Here is a 16972-nt window from a genome sequence, read left to right as displayed (position 1 = left end):
ATAAAAACAGTTTATAAGAAAATCACAATCTTGGTAAGAGTGATAGAAAATAAAGCAGCTACAATGACAGAAAAGATTTAAGAGAAAACATAAGAATAAAATAATATGTTTTTAACAGTGTTACTAAGATATAATTAACATTAAATAAACCACGCATATTTAAATGTGCAATTTGGTAAGTTTTGATGGCATCACCCACAGTTAAGATCATCATCACCCCAGCCCAGTGGATTAGTTGGTCTGAGCATTGTCCTGTACACCAAAACATTATGGGTTCAATTCCCAGAGAGCTAGGTTGTGGGTTCAATCCCCAGTCAGCCCAGTCAGGGTGTGTGTGGTGCAGGGGTGCAACCAATCAATGTTTCTCCTTCTCTTCCTCTTTCTCAGAAATCAATAAAAATAAATCAGGTAAGGATTTTTTAAAAAAGATCTTTATCATATCCATCACCCTTAAAAAATGTTTCTTCATCTTGTTTATCATCCCTCCTCTCTTCCCAAACAACCACTGATCTCTTTTCTGTCACTGTAGGTTAGTTTTCATTTTTAAGAATTTAATACAAATGGACTTAACACAATTTATGGGGTTTTTGTCCTGGGCTCACTCTTAGTTTGAGGTTCATCATGTTACTGCATTTTATCAGTATTTGATTGCTTTTTATTGCTGAATAGTATTCCCTTGTGTTGATACACCACAGTTTGTGTACTCACTCATCTGTTTGTTGGAGTAAATACTTAGGAGTGGAATGGCTGAATTATATGGTAGGGGTATGCTTAATTTTTAAAGAAACTGCCAAAGTATATTTCACCAGTCATGTATGTATGAGAGCCCCAGTTCCTCCAGATCTCAGTCAGCACTTGGCATGGTCAGTCTTTTTAAATTTTAGTTTTTTCAAAGGTTGTAGGGGTATCTCACTGTGGTTTTTAATTTGCATTTCCCTAGTAAATAATGGTATTGAGCATCTTTGAATGTGCTTATTTGCCATTTTACTTCTTCTTTGGTGAAGTGTGTATTCAAATTTTTTGTCCAATTTTTTTATTAGATTATATATTTTCTTATTGTTGAGTTTGGGGATTACAATATATATTCTGTATTATAATATGGAACATTCTATATTGATCTATAATACAGATTTACAAAGGATAGAAGTCCTTTATCAGACATAGGCTTTACAAAAATTTTCTCTCAGTAAGGTGTATAATGTGATGATGTGGTATACATAGAAAAATAATTACTATGGTCAAACTAATTATCTCACATAATTACCTTTTCTTGGTGATGAGAGCACCTTAAATCTACTTGTTGGCATTCAGTGCAATATTTCTAGCATTCAGTGCAATAATATTAACTGTAGTCATCGTGCTGTATATTAGATTTCCATAGTTACCCATCACACATAACTGCAATTATAATTCTTTTAACTATGCCTTTTTAGAGCATACATTTTCAATTTTGGTGAAGTAGTTTATCAGTTTATTCTTTTATGAATTGAACTTTGCTGTCATGTCTGCATGAGTTTTTAAAGGTATAAGTATCCTTATTTCATTTATAAGAGTTCTATTGCAATGCTTTCTTAGTAGCTAATAGGAGAAGATACTATGTTCTCTTGTTTGCATCCTATGAGTTTTAAGATTTTTTTTATTTCATTCAGAGGCTAACTCCAAATTAATATTATAAAATATGAACATAAAAAATGATTTAATGTGTGCACTGGTCCTGGACTTAAATTTGGACATTTATTTAAAATTCTTATACTGTCTTATTCAGCTCTGCAGTTTACATCCAGATATTTTTTACATTCTAGGTTTCTCAAAATGTAACATAGTTCTTGCCATAATTGGGTCCTACTCTAAGCTGTCAGAGTATTATTATTAAAGTATTATTCCTACCACTTTATTCACTGAGTGCAGCACAGCAAATAGATTTCAGAGAGAAGAATCTAGAAAAAAGGACTTGAAAGTATATTTGCTGCTACAAACTTCTTTGTTGCTAGAATATGTGTGGAAATTTTTAAATGTTGGCCAACAGGAGGGAAAATATATTCTGAAAGCCTGTTCTGATTTGCTAGTTTTCTCAACAGTTTTTAATTTTAAGTGTAAGTGAAGAATTATTTTTTCATTACAAAGATTTTCAGTGAATAACTTTCTTTTTCAGTGTTTCCACAGGTAACACCGAAAGGAATTAATGGCATAGACTTTAAAGGGGAAGCAATAACTTTTAAAGCAACTACTGCTGGAATCCTTGCTACACTTTCTCATTGTATTGAACTAATGGTAAAACGTGAGGACAGCTGGCAAAAAAGACTAGATAAGGTAAACCTAGTTTTTCTTTCTCTTAAAAAATAATCAGATTTTATTGAAGTTTTATATCTGGATTGAACATTTATTTTATTTTATTTTTTTAATTTTATTTTAATTTATTTTTCCAAATACACTTGTCTCTGCCTACCCCCCACTGGATTGAACATTTAAGCCAAACATACTTCTCAGGGAAAAATCCATTGGGATTGATAGAAGTAGCTGGTGATAATACTGCTCTGAAACTTTGTGGGCATCTTAACCCAGTTTTGCTAATGAGATTTACCAGTTAAGTATTTACTTACTGTACAATATGCATTCTTGATAGGATTTTAATATTACCATTTTTGTAAGGCTAATAGTAATACTTTGGAATAGAAGTGATGAGCCATTTAACATTATCCAGCTTTATTGTGTGATATATAAAACTGCATTTAAGATATATGGACTAACGTAAGCACCAATTTATATAGTTCAATATTAACTTATTGCTTCATAGCCATGTATATTTTTCAAGGTCATTGTGATATTCATCATACATTATATTGTTCAGTAAACATTTGCTTTTTGCCTATCTTTTCTGACCTTTGTTTAACTGTAGCACTGATAATATTACAATATGAATATTTAGTTTCTAGTGTAAAGTATGGCTTAGTGAATTGAACTTGTTCAGTAGAAATAGTTCTGTTCATGATTCAACATCAGTAAATATTAGAACCAAAACATACCGTAGAGAATTTATTTAGCTCTAGTCCAGTGCTACCATTTTATAGAAGAGGAACTGGGGCACAGAGACTTATCCAGGAGTGTTAAGTAGCAGAATTAGAAAAATTTTACTGTCTCCTGTATTTCAGTTCTAGATGCTAGGCCAGACCTCAGTCAGAATCAAGTCATATTGCTTGCAGTGTTTGAAGGTCCTATCAGTTTGAGCAGGACACTAAAGAAAGAAAACAGTGTCATCACTGATGTGTTGGGAAATGCTCTGTCTTGTTTCAGGAACTGTAGCCCTGCCAACAGGCCAGAGGGTCCCAAGGCTGGAAATAATCAAGGAGGCCTTGGGAAAACAGGCCACAGAGGAGATGAAACCTGTCCCCCTCGCATCACCCTGCTTGGCCCTATGATGGCCCATAGAATATTCTATATTCTATACCATTGTGGATCAAATTGAAATTTTAGAAGATTGCCTGTGTACCAAAAAAATAATATATTGAGAAAACAAGGCAACCCCTTAAATCTATTAGACTCATGGCCCAAGAGAATCATTTAACTTATTTAGACTAGTTTATTTAAAACTTTGTGTCTTTAGTCTCTTTACCCTTCACTAAGGGATCATGATCTTCAGTCATATCTAATCACACTGCCTAAAAAAAATTCTATTTATTTCAGATGTTTTCTTACCATAATAGACTCAAAAGTGTGTAATTTCACATGCTTTTTCGCTTTCCAGAAGTGTTTTAAATATTACTGCTGTGCTCTGTGTTTTTGTTTTATTTATTTTTTAATTATATATTAATACACATAGTGAAGTAAACCAGTCTTAAGTGTATTGCTTGATGATTTTTGTACATTTGTATGTACCCCTGTACCCACCACTCAGATCAACATATAGAACTTTTATAGCACCACAAAAGGTTCTTTCATTCCCCTACCTATTCATATCACCACCTCAAGAGGTGACCATAGATCCAACTTAACATAATCATAGATTAGTTGTTGTTTGATCTTGGACATCATATAAATGGAATCAATACAATATACACTCTGTGTCTATTCCCGCCCCCCTCAGTATTGACTGTGAGGTTTATTCATCTTGTTAGATTTAGTGTTAATTTTTTCTTTTTCAGTGTTCTGTAGTATTTCATTGTATGATACATTTTCATTGTGTGGCTTCAGTTTGATTATTTGTTTTTCCTGTTGCGGGACATTTTGGTTTTTTATAGTTTGGCTATTGTAGATAAAGCTGCTATGAACATTCTTGTACATATGGTGGACATATGCCCTCATTTCTCTTGGGTATGAGGTCTGTCCAGAGAGTATCCAGCCATGTAGTATGAAAACTAGAGACGTTTATTGAAGAAGATACAAGAAATGTTGTACATGAGACAGTGACACTTTAGTTTCCTTCAAAGTTATGACCTTCTTGGTTGATTGGCAGAGCTTAGAATCAAGTCATTAGCAACTGCAGCATGATGTTCCTCCTGCTCTGGTAGCAGAAACCATGAAATGAATTTTACCACATGTTTCATGCCACGATCCTGCATCAAAATCTCGGACACAGTAGTTTTTGGAATCCCCAGATCAGCTTCTAGTTCTCACACTGTCAGTCACCACTCTATTGATTGCAGCCCATACGCATTCAGCATTCTTAGGTGTTCTGCTTGTTGCAGGCCTTGCAGAACATGGATCACTTTCAACAGACTCACAACCATCTTGGAAGCATTTGTGCCACACTTCTGTTTGTGCTGTACTCATTGGATCATCCTTGAAAGCCTTCTGAATCATCCCAATAGTTTCCATGGAGGAATGTACAAGCTTAATACAAAATTTGATGCAGAGTCATCGCTCTACTCACTCAGTCATTCTGAGTGAGAGAACCCCACAGTATACATGCTCACTGAACAGTGTCTGCAGCCCCCACTGACTAGTAACTCAGTGAAGTCATCACTGTTCACACATATGCATTCCAGTCCACTCTCCTTGGCTGCCGGGTTACATCGATATTGTACAAATTGTTCTCATTATATTAATAATGGCTGGACATTTTCTGGACAGATTTCATACCTAGGAGTACAATTGTTGATTCATGGGGTATGTGCTTAGCTTTAGTGGATATTGACAAATAATTTTCCAAAGTGATTATATCAATTTCACCTTGGCTGGGTTGCTCATCGGTTGGAGCGTCATCTGGTGTACCGAAAAAGTTGCTGGTACAATTCCTGGTCAGGACACATGCCTGGGTTGTGGGTTTGATCCCTGACTGGTGCATGTGCATGAGGCATCCCGTTGATGTTTCTCACATCGATGTTTCTCTCACCTTTCTGTCTAAAATCAATAAAAAACATATCCTTGGGTGAGGTTAAAAATGAATGAATGAATGAAGTGAGTTATATTAGTTTAAACTCCCACCAGCAATAGTTGAGAATTCCAGTTGCTCTTCCCCCTTGTCAACACTTAATACTGTCAGTTTTGTTTTTGTTATTTTAATTTTTAGCCATTCTGTTGGAGTTTTAGTCCCATTTTCTCTTGAGTATGCAATAAGCATTTAGTCGTTGGATTAATGAACTAATAGCTTTATTTCAAAGAGGGTATTTGGAAGTAGTTAGCTTGTGTGAGTTTAGTATGGACTTTTTAGCCCTTACATATTTGAGGGAAAGCATTTAACTAAGGCATTAGGTTCTTTACAAGCTTTTTGGACTTTAGTATCAGATTTAACACAATGCAGCCCATTGTTGTAGAAATAAGTGTGAGATTGGTGCCAGGGCCATCTTTTTTCTTTTAAGTGCTGACGTTGGGTCTTTTAACCTTAGAGTTTTAGACAATATCTATAAGAGGAGAGTGTTTAGGTAAAAATGTAAGCTTTTTTTCAGCTCTAAAATAGTTTTAACCAGCAGTGGGAAAGTAAAAGAAATTTTGTTACCAACCACAAAATGGGGAGTTTGTTTGCCTGGTGCCACAAAAGCCAAAATCAAAGTAGATGCTGATACAAAAGAAAAGGGGTTTTATTCGTATGCAGCACAATCTTGGAGAATGCGGGAGACCCCATCTCATAGCTCATCTCCTCTGCAAAACCTGGATAAAGCCCGGCCATCCTCAACAAGACCAAAACAAAAGGCAGTGACCAGAGTTCCTGCTCCATTTTAAAGTACCATCCTTTGGAGCCCACAGGCAGGGGTCATCCTGGTAGATCAGCTTGTTTTCAGCTGCTCTCCAACTTAAGGCTCCCTCCTGGAGGTTCTGTGTGGAACCGGCATAGCCATGTTCATGTTTTCCTGGACGGGAGAAGACATGAGCACATGGATAAATGCTTCACCAGGTTGGGGAGAGAGGGGGTGGGGGTGGGAGACAGAGCGAGAGAGAGAGACTCCCTCCTGGAGGCCATGGGCCGGCCATGCAGCTACAAAGCCACCCTCTGAGTGCAGGTCCCAAGCAGTGAGCAACAAGCAGAAGAGCGTTTCTTTGTTCCCCTGGGGCTATATTTGTCTTTTGGTGTGGGATAGGCCAGGTGCTTTCTCAGAATGACTAATTAAATTTCCAAACGTTTGTGCCCTTTGGATAGGTCCACCTCCCAACCAATCCTTTCTTTCCCCAGGCTACTGTCAGGCCTCTTTGGTCCAGCACCTTTCAATGCTACCATCTTGACTTCTGTGACGCCAGTGCCTGCCTTCCCAGGTCCCACCCCAATCTGGTACCAGAAGAGTGGGACAGGAGCTTTCCCCTTACCCAATAACTGCGTTATTTTCTTCTTGGCATCCATTACTTGTTTGTTTTTTTCTTTATAACAAAGTAAATGTGGTTTTATTTTGGGGGAAACAGACATGAATATATTGGAGGCATTCCTCTGGTGGTAATTTATCTTTTTTAACGTGTAAACACTGTGGCAGTTACTTAACCCATTTAAATACATAACCTGTGTATTAGGTGATTTAAGTGGTGATTTAAATGGTAGCTTCTGTATAATATATAGCTCAGAATAATACTGAGTTTTCATAGGAGTAGACTTATTTTTTTGGCCAAATCATAAAATTTCAGTGAAATGCAAAGAAAATTCCCACTTTAAATGATTAAAATGTCACTTCCTTTTTTTCTTTTAAATAGGAAATTGAGAAAAGAAGACGAATAGAGGAAGCTTACAAAAATGCCGTGACAGAACTTAAGAAAAAATCCCACTTTGGAGGACCAGATTATGAGGTATGAAGATAGCTATATTTTGATCTTAGAAAGAAAAACATATAGGCATATCTATTACAAAAGTGATTAATTTTTCCGAGATCAGACAAGATCGGGTGTGTTCAGGGTGGTATGGCCGTAGACAAAAGTGATTAATTTTTAAATAATACTTTCATAAGCTTTAAAGATTCTAAATATATAATTATTTGGTGTTTATTTTAATTAACTGTATATTTCATAATATGTAAATGCTAGGCTTACTCTAAAATTGATTTTTTGGTATTGCCTGCAAAGTTTTGCATAGGCTTTAAAAGGCTTGTTATTTGGCCTCTCCACTTTATAGGACAAGTTTTTATCTCCCCTGTGAGGACAGTAATCTTTAATACTATCTTCTAACTTTTTAAATAAAAGCAACCTATAAAGGAAAAGACTGAGTACTTAATACAGGCAAAAGGTTTTTGTTGGTGCAATATACTGTGAAGTCTTACCATAGCAGAGGATGACTTGTTCTAATTGCCTTGCTTTTATGTTTGAAAGTGTGTAAAACCAACTTCTTTCCTCTCTTTTTTCTGTTAAGCAGTTAATAAAACTTTCTTTCCATAGGCACACACACATTATAATTTTATGAGCTGTTTTTTCATCATATTTTTTTAGAGAAAAAACATGTAAGAAATATATCAGGTAATTGTCATTAACATTGTTGATATTCCTAAAATGAGCAATTTTTTTTAATGGAGTAGCAAGAAATACCATTGAGATAGAAGTAGGATGATAAAATAGTTATAGTTAGATTATATTTAAGAAAAATGGAAGGAAAACTTCTTGTTATTTTTATTTTAGAAAGGAAAAAAGAACTGCTATAGACCGAATATTTTTTATGTTGGAATTGATTTCCAGCTGTAAAAATTCATAATAATGAGACTTGAGCTGTAATATTTTTAAATTCTTAAGCTGTCAATTTATTCCTTCTAGATGGATAAAAATTATATAATTAGCTATGTTCCAGAGTTCTCAAAAACTAGATTTCTGAAATATAAGCTATTAAATTTTAATTTTTATTTTAAAGTAAGCAGATGGTTTTGCCATTTTAGTTTTATTTGAGTAGAATTATCAGCTTTTAAAAATTACCTTATTTTTTCATATTATAAATAAAATAGATGTTTATTATAGGAAATACAAAAAAAAGACCCTGTTTTTAATTTAACAATATGTGGTACCAATTAACTTCTTACTAGCAATCTGTAAGTATAGTTTATATATATATTTTTTTCACTTCTGAGAACACAGGTTTCTTTCAGAGGATAAGAGAAGAGTAGAGGGAGGGGAGACCCTGTGTTTACTAGATTCAAATTTTAAAAATGCTTTATTTTTTAATGTGATTGATTTGGACTTTGTTAAAAAAAAAAAGTTTTCTGGTCATTTTCCTTCTTTAATGACTCACTTGTCCATGTCCCTCAACATCTTTTTTAATTAGGATTTTTTCCCTTTTGATTTGGATGTATAGGATTGGCTTTTCGTTTTTCGGTAATTTTCTTCCTTTTGTAATTTTTAAAAGGTCTTTTGAGTGTTAGTTTTGCCATGTAAAAGTTAGGGTAGTCAGTGATGCGAGCTGTGAAAGAATTCACAAAGAGAAGTGTGGAGAATAAAGTTTTTATTCAGTCTCCAAGAAAGAGAGGGGCATGATGTGGAGAGAGACACCAGCATTGAAGGGTGAGGGCTTTGAGCTTTTATTGGATTATAATTGGATTAAAAAAAGGTGGAGGCTGCTGCTGTGTGGCCCCTGGGCTGCTGGGGGCGTTGTAACACAAGGCTGCAGTTTGTTCCAATGTTATCTTCTGCGTGTGGCTATAAGGAGCTGTTCGTTCTGTTCTTGCTTTCCAGTAATTTCCAGTCCTTGGGACAAACTCAGAAGAGTAAAAATGAGTCATGTTTAACAAGGTCACAGGCCTACTCAGCAAACAGTGCCACGATAGCAAATGGCCTTTGCTTTACCATTTCAAGTTTTACACTTTCTTTCCCTGGCTGGTTTGGCTCAGTTGTCTGGAGTGTTGTCTTACAGCCAAAATGTTGCAGGTTCGATTCCCTGTGAGGGCACATATGGGCGTTGTAGATTCAAAGGAGCACACAAGAGGCAAACAATCTATGCCTCTCTTCTGACATCGATGTTTTTTTCTCTCCCTTACTCTCTCTCTAAAAGCAATGGAAAAATGTCCTTAGATGAGGATAAAAAATTTTTTTTTGTTTTATGCTTTCATGTAATTAATCTCTCAATCTTTTGATATACTGATCACTACATTTAGTATCATGCCACAAAAAGCATTCTCTACCTCAAATATTATTTGTATTTTGGTTTTTTTTTTAATTTTTAAAGGTCTCTTCTAAATATATTGTTAATATACCTAGATGTTTAAAAATTATGATATAATATAGGAATCTTTTATTCCAATAGTGTAGAATAAAGTATTATTTTCCACTCATTTGAAATGCACTGCCCTCTTTTACTGAAGAAAATAGTTAAGGGTACTTCAGCCTTTTTCTCACCAACTCCTTGTGGTATCGAGTTAAGGATACTTTTACGCAAACCTAGGGCCTGTTTTTATGCTCCCTCCCCCTTTCTTTCAGTCTTGAACCATCTATGTTGTGTCAGTACTATGCTTGCGTAGATTTTAGACACTATTTTAAACTATAACTTTACTTTGGTTCTTATTAAACATTCTTGATGTTCTAATTGAACAAAATTAAATATTTCTGTCATCTGTAGCCTCAGAAATTACTTGATAATCTTAAATCCATTCCTTAAGATTTATTATAAGGTAAGGCACTGTGCTGGGAATGGGATTGGTGGGTTGTAAGAAACAAGGGAGACAGGGATCCTGCCTGAGGGCCCCACTTGAGTGTATACTAATGGGAATAAAGACTAGGTAACAGGCAAATAGAATGAGGTGTGTTATAAAGCACTTTTAACACTGCTATAGATGGCTTTCTAAAGGAAACAGCATCTTAGCTGAAACCTTAACAAAGAGTAGGTTGAATAGATTTTAATTAGGCGAATAGCCTAGAAAGGGTGTTGCTTATAGGGGGCTCAGAACAAAGAAAACATTTGGAGGCCAGAAGCAAATGGAAGAAAGCATTTTGCCAGGGGAACTGAAAGAACTTATCTATGGAGCACGGGGCCCATAGGAGGGAGGGAGTGATAAAGCTAGCTAGAGAGATCTGCAAGAAGCAGTACAGATCGTCAGGAATGAGTTTTAAGCAAACCAAGTTTCCAGATTTACAGTTTAGAAAAATCATTCTTGCTTTCTGTAGTGAGGAGAGTGAATCTAAATTGAAAGATGTGACAGGGGCTTGGAGACTTTTTCAGTATTACAGGTAAGAACTGAATATAGCCTAAGTTTGATAGGGTAGGACAGTAGGAATAGACGTGAAGAAATTAGATATTTGGAAAGTAGAATCGAAGGATGTGGTGATGAATGGAGAAAAAGGGAGGAATCCAGGAACAGGCCCAGGTTTCTGCCTTTCTCATATTGGTACACAGGTAGGGGAAGAACAGTTTCTAGACATGCTGCTTTTGAGTTGAGACATTCATCTGAGGAGGTCTTCTATACTTTAACATGAAGATCTGACACTTCGGAAAGAGGTGGGCAGGCTGTGAATTTAGGAAATAATTAGATGATGACTGAAGTCTTAGAAATGAATAAGAATGCTGTAGGAAGAGAAGTGTGGAACCCTAAGGAATGCCCTCATTTAAGAGAGACACAGAGAAGGAAGAGTGCACAGGAGCCCAAAGAGGAATGCTTAGTACAGGGGAACTGAGAAGTTAAGAATCCAAGGGCAGAGATCTCTTCAAAGAGAGTCATTGGAAATGCTGCTAATAGGGCTAGTAAGATCAAGACTAGAATGTCCCATAGATTTAGCAATAAATAGCTCTTTTCCTTGGTAAGTATGATGAGATAAAAGGGTTTTTTTTTTTTTAAATAAAGCACATTTTATACAGTTACTTTAGTTCTCCAATTTGCCATCAAAGGATTTACCTGTCTTAATTGCCCATTTCATTTGTCAGAGTAGAAATTTAATTTTTTTAAATTAAATTTATTGGGGCAACATTAATTAATAACATAAGTTTCAAGTATACAGTGTACTATAATATAATACATCATCTGTATATTGCTTTGTGTGCTCATCCCAAAAGTAGAACTTCTTAATGCTAAATTTTCCAATTAGACTCCTGATACTCTGACATGATAGCATAGATGGAATGAATATTACATTTTTAAAGTGTAGAGATGGTTATGATCAATAGAGTTTTAGTCACTAGGAGATATATTAGTGTTGAGAGATTTCGGATATTTTGTATTTGCCTTCTATCAACAGACCAAAGTCATACTGCTGTCTTTTGAGTCTCTTTGAAATGTTTTAACTTTATACAGGGAATCCCACATGGTAGTATCTGGAGTGTTGTTACTGTTCTTGATTCATGATCCATCTGATCATTTATATACATTTAATGGTAATTCAATGAGATATGCACTCTTCAATATGTATGTATAAAAAGTTGTTGTTTTGTTTTTTTTCTTTTGAAATGGGTTGTAAGAGAGTCCTCTGAAAGAACTACTGCATTAAATCAAGATTTCTCACATGCTTGTTACAGACGACAGGAGTGTTAAACCATAGTTCCTCCCACCCTTCCTCTGTGGCCCCAAGTTGTGGCAGGGATGGGATCTGGTTGCTAAATTTTTTCATGGAGTAGTAATGACCTGGAGTTATTAGTCTAACTAGAAAGATTATAGACAGACCAGCAGTCATTCATGTGTCATATTTTTATATTTAGAAATTTAGGGAAACTTAAACTTAAGCCTACTTTTATAGTCTCCACATTTACTATAATGTAAAGCCATTATTCAGCTTACAGTCCACTTACTTGTTTCATGGTAGCAGGGGCACACTTGCTTTTTTCCATTTTGCTATTCTTTATATTTTTATTTTCCAGTACAGCTGAGGACTTATTAACATGCATATTCCTGGCCCACCCAAGACTTTCTGAGAAGTAATTTCTGTGTATGGGGCCCTGGGAATTTTCATTTTAACAAGTTCCCAGGTGATTAAGAACCACTGCTCTGCCATCTAACCACGCTTTCAGCTCACCTCTTTTCTCTCCATAAAATAATTGTCACTGCTTAGAAAGATCCCTCTCAGAACTCCCATCTGTGCTACTCATTGCCTGTAGACTGCAACTTTTTACTTAATTTTGTGCAATTTTATATGGTTTCTGTTGCCAAGTATTCAAGTTACAAGTAGTCAACTCTCTGTAGCATGAAAGCAGGCATAGACAATAATATGAATGAGCATGATTGTAGTCCAGTAAAACTTTATTTTTATTTTATGTAATTCCTATGTCATAAAATGTTATTCTTTTCTTTTTTCCAACCATTTAAAAAATGAAATTCTGAGCTTATCGGCCATGCAAAAGTAGGAAATGGACGGCATTTGGCCCATGGGCCATAGTTCACCAACCTCCTGCCCTCTAGATTATTGCCCTAACACAATATTGGTCAACATGCAGTAAGTGTATGAGTACTGAGTGCTGAATTGTTACTCACAGAATTCTCTACAGAGCATATGTTACTCATCTGTTATATAATATTACCTAGTATACTAACTGGTTCTTAAATGTTTGTTGAGTCACTTTTCAGCTTTCCCATAGAGATAACACCAGGGTTATCAGTGTTTTCCATTTTTCTTAAATCAACTTTTTTTTTCTATGTCTTCACATAGGAAGGTCCAAACAGTCTGATTAATGAAGAAGAATTCTTTGATGCGGTTGAAGCTGCTCTTGACAGACAAGATAAAATAGAAGAACAGGTACATCTGTTATTAAAAATTCTAGCACTAGAATATTATTTTATATAAATAGAATTTAAAAACCATGAAACTGTCATAACCTAGAAAATGAAGTGTCTGCATTGAGTCTCAAATATAGAAGAATCCTTATGTCATTTCCTTCATTGATTAATTTCCAAACAATAGAAAAAAGACCAATGATAATTTAAAGAAAGCATGCATAATTAATTCAAAATTAAATGAAAATATTTTGCCTTTTAAAGTTCCAATTTTATCATCATCCTATTAATATCAGGTACATATTTACTCTGAGTAAAACAGCTTCTTTGAATTTCTCTTTACCATCAAGTACCATATAAATTGAAAAGGAAGATTATCAAGAATTTATTTCCCTTTTATGTTAGTGTCATTCAGTTATTACCTCCTTTATTGCTTTCACTACCTTCAACTTCAATTGCTTGCTCACTTTTAACTTTTCTCAGTGATTTATCATCATTAAATTCACGGCAGTTATACGCAGCTTGTTCTGTGGGAGACATTTCTTAAATCCTTTAATGAGATGATTTTGATGCTTTCCTGCAGTTCTGCAACAGTGTAGTTACCATGTATTGCCACTAGATGGTACCTAAGGGTGAATTTTAGTTATTTTTCCCGGGACTTGAAGCATCTTGCAAATAAATGATACATATATTGGTTTTGTACACTAGATTTGCTTTCATAAAAAGAGCTGGCACGTTCCTTCCCTGCCCTTGCAAAGGCAGCCATGGCCATTATGCCCATTCGGTGGTAAATCACCTGCAACAGTGATTGCTTTTCATGTTCATTTTTCATTATATGTTTTACAAATCAGTGATAAAAACTCATGCCACATTAATTTATAAAGCTTATTGCTCATTTTTTATACCTAGAAGATGCTATAGAACACTCAGTAAGAGTGGGAACTGGTGGAGTCAGACTTGAACCCTGTTCAGCCATCTTGGTACTTGAGTTCTGACTAAGAGAAAATTTAGAGTCAAGACTCAGACACAAGCAAAAGTTTATTTAGAAAGTCACAGAGGTGGTGGAGGTGAGTTGTTGAGGAAATAGGCTCAGGAAACAAGTCACAGAGGCAAAAGAAGGACTCTTGGAGCTTAGGAAAGAGAGAGGCAAGGAAATTGTACTTGGGGAAAGGTGCACCTGGGGAAAGGTGTGATCCATAATCCATACAGAGAGCCGTACTGGGTCCTCCATCTGGAGGCTCTGGGGAGGATCCAAATGGAATGAATGAATATTCATCCACTTTCCAGATGTGTCTTTTCTGGGTCATGGACTCCAGTGATTGGTCAGTGCGAGGACAGGGGGTCATCATTAGTCAGTGCAGCTGGTCCTGATGTCAGTCAGTCATGCATCACTTGTCTTGTTTTGCTGCTTTTCTGGGCCTGAACCTAAAACACAACTAAACCTAGCTGTTATCCCTACTTTGACCAAAACTTTTTGTCTCTGTAGTCAACAGACCTGAGGCTTTGTTCCTCAGATTATTTGATGCAGGTCAGAACCTCATTGTCCTAGAGGCTTAATGCTAAAGGGAGTGGTCATGCAAGGGCTCATAGGGGAGGTGTATGAGGCTATTCTTCTGCCCCCTTGTTCATCCCCCCCCTCTAAGGGGGTCTGAACTGCATGACTAACATATGCTAGGGGAGGAAAGGTTACTCTGGGGGCAAGGCCCTTGTTTTTCCAGTTCTGTCCATTGCTAGGCCCCTGGGGCTTTCAGCCCTGGTGACCTGTACCTGGCCCATGGTCCTTGTTCTGCTTGTATTGTCTAACTGCCTACCACATAAGTAGCACTGAAGTGTTCAATAATCAAATGTTCATAGTTCCAGGTTATAGTTTATACTAACCATTCTTTAGCTGCAAAATACACTTTAAAACCTTTGCACCTTAACATTATGTTTTCTTAGTCACAGAGCGAAAAGGTCAGGTTACATTGGCCTACATCCATGCCATCTGGAGATGCCTTTTCTTCTGTGGGGACTCATAGATTTGTCCAAAAGGTAAGCCTAATGTCAGAGTTTATTGAAATTACATGTTGTATTGTTCTTCACTGTTGATGGAACTATCTTGTTGTATAAGTTTTTCTTCCTTTTCTTGAATTTCATTAATGAGATTTTTTTGGTATCATATGTTTTCTTCCATATACATTTCCAAAACAGTTAGAAATCTTCTTATGAACACAATGTTCTTTCTCTTTTATTTAAGGGGAAAGGGGGGCTGGAGGTGGTTGATAGGGAATGACTAGTCCAAAATAGTTAACCAGAAGCATAGCCAGTTATATTAAATTCTTTTTTCTTTGGGGATAAGTGGTATTATATTATTGAAAACACTGCATTCTTTTTAGAAAGATTTTGGAGCATAACATAATAGGTGCATGGAGTCAGCACTTGCTGCTGAGTTTGTTTCATATAGTGCTTTGTTCTTTCTTTCTTTATCTTGTGTTTGGAAGTTGGTACTGAATGCTCTGTTGTGCCTTTGTTCTGATTACTTGGTTTTTTCTTTGTCTGTCTCTGGTAGCCCTATAGTCGCTCTTCCTCCATGTCTTCCATTGATCTAGTCAGTGCCTCTGACGATGTTCACAGATTCAGCTCCCAGGTACTGTATGAATGTATAGAGTGGACTTGAGTCTTTCTGTACTATATTTCAGCCTGCTTTCCCAGTTCCAAGAAATCTTTTGGTTAGACCACTTGTTTTCATCTTGAATTTTAAGTAGTGACAATAAGCATTAAAAAGGCCTTCCTTGTCTACTAAACAGTTCTTCTGTCAGGCTTGTATGTGCCCTTTGTATCCTTACTGTGAAATTTTGCCATATAGGAAGCACTCCTGAAAGATTTCAAATTGAATTGAAATAATTAAACATACCTGGTTTTAAATATCATGAATATGATTTCTTCAGGCAGGATTCAATAACTTTGATGGATATGGTTTACAGGATATGTTATAGCATAAAAGCAGGATTCAACAGTCTCATTTCTGATCTAATTTATTGTCTTATAACCATGATAATACTAATCATCATTGAACAGGTTGTACTTTCCTTATGCACATTACTGTTGGATATCGTAAATTAATATTCCTGTTCATATGCTAAGTTTATGGAAATTGGTTTTAATTGGTTATTTGATATCATCAGTAAGGATTTAAGGCAGGAAGCTGGATGCTTGCAGTCTCTGCAAAATAGTATCATAAAATCACTGGAACAATAGATTTTAACATCATCATTAGTTGAGGGAAAAAATTTTTATCATCTTACCATCTTTGCAATTTAACTTTGTATTTTTATGGTGACTGCATTGCATTATGTTATTTTAAGAACCAAAATTCCCAAAGTGACCAAGTTTAAATTTTGGTTAGCTGCATAATGTTGGACAGCTGTCCTCACGCTTCTGTGCTCCACTCTGTGATCTAGTTAGGGTTCAGATCTGCCTAGGGCCTGGCATGTAATAAGTGCTCAGCAAGTAAGTTTTTAATAACAATATAATAACACAATTTCTTTGAGATAATGAAAATTACTTACATTATTTTTTCTCTATCAGTATTCCAATAAAAGTTTTTAAAAGTCATAATTTAAAATTGTCCAATTAGTTTACACATATGAATAAAATTTACATTAGTTTTAATATGCAGTAAAGAAAATAAATCTAAGAATCAGATTGTGTTTTTCTGACGTTTGCACCTTTTTTCTCTTTAAACATTTTTGAGAAGGAGATGTATTAATTTATCAGAAATCACCCATAGTCAAAATTATTCCAGTATTTCTTACCTTTTGCTTATCCATCTATTTATGCGTGCTAAAAGGCATGCATAAAAAGTGATTCATACTCACAATAAATCACGGACAAAACTAGATGATCCTGGGAGACTGGTTTATTCTGCTAAGTTCCACCTTCCATTAAAATAGTCAAATAACAGACTAAAACTC

The 16972-nt window shown here is 35.6% G+C and overlaps 1 protein-coding gene across 5 annotated transcripts in view; it reads left to right on the top strand.

Moving 5' to 3' along the window:
* Nucleotides 1–16972, top strand: part of CERT1 (ceramide transporter 1) — a 101383-nt gene that overhangs the window by 65812 nt on the left and 18599 nt on the right. For 3 of the 5 annotated variants that reach the window (XM_054578504.1, XM_054578500.1, XM_054578503.1), the window contains 5 exons: nucleotides 2153–2310; nucleotides 7111–7203; nucleotides 12955–13041; nucleotides 14958–15050; nucleotides 15568–15645. In XM_054578504.1, the coding sequence (XP_054434479.1) occupies nucleotides 2153–2310; nucleotides 7111–7203; nucleotides 12955–13041; nucleotides 14958–15050; nucleotides 15568–15645 (509 nt within the window). The remainder of the gene's footprint in view (nucleotides 1–2152; nucleotides 2311–7110; nucleotides 7204–12954; nucleotides 13042–14957; nucleotides 15051–15567; nucleotides 15646–16972) is intronic. The other 2 variants (XM_054578501.1, XM_054578502.1) reach the window with 2 other exon arrangements.

Source organism: Pteronotus mesoamericanus, unplaced genomic scaffold, assembly GCF_021234165.1.
Source record: "Pteronotus mesoamericanus isolate MK-2021 breed Mesoamerican mustached bat unplaced genomic scaffold, CSHL_Meso_final contig_50, whole genome shotgun sequence".
NCBI classification, from domain to species: Eukaryota; Metazoa; Chordata; class Mammalia; order Chiroptera; family Mormoopidae; genus Pteronotus; species Pteronotus mesoamericanus.
Note: the sequence above shows the minus strand (reverse complement) of the source record. Positions and strands in the feature narration are given on the sequence as shown.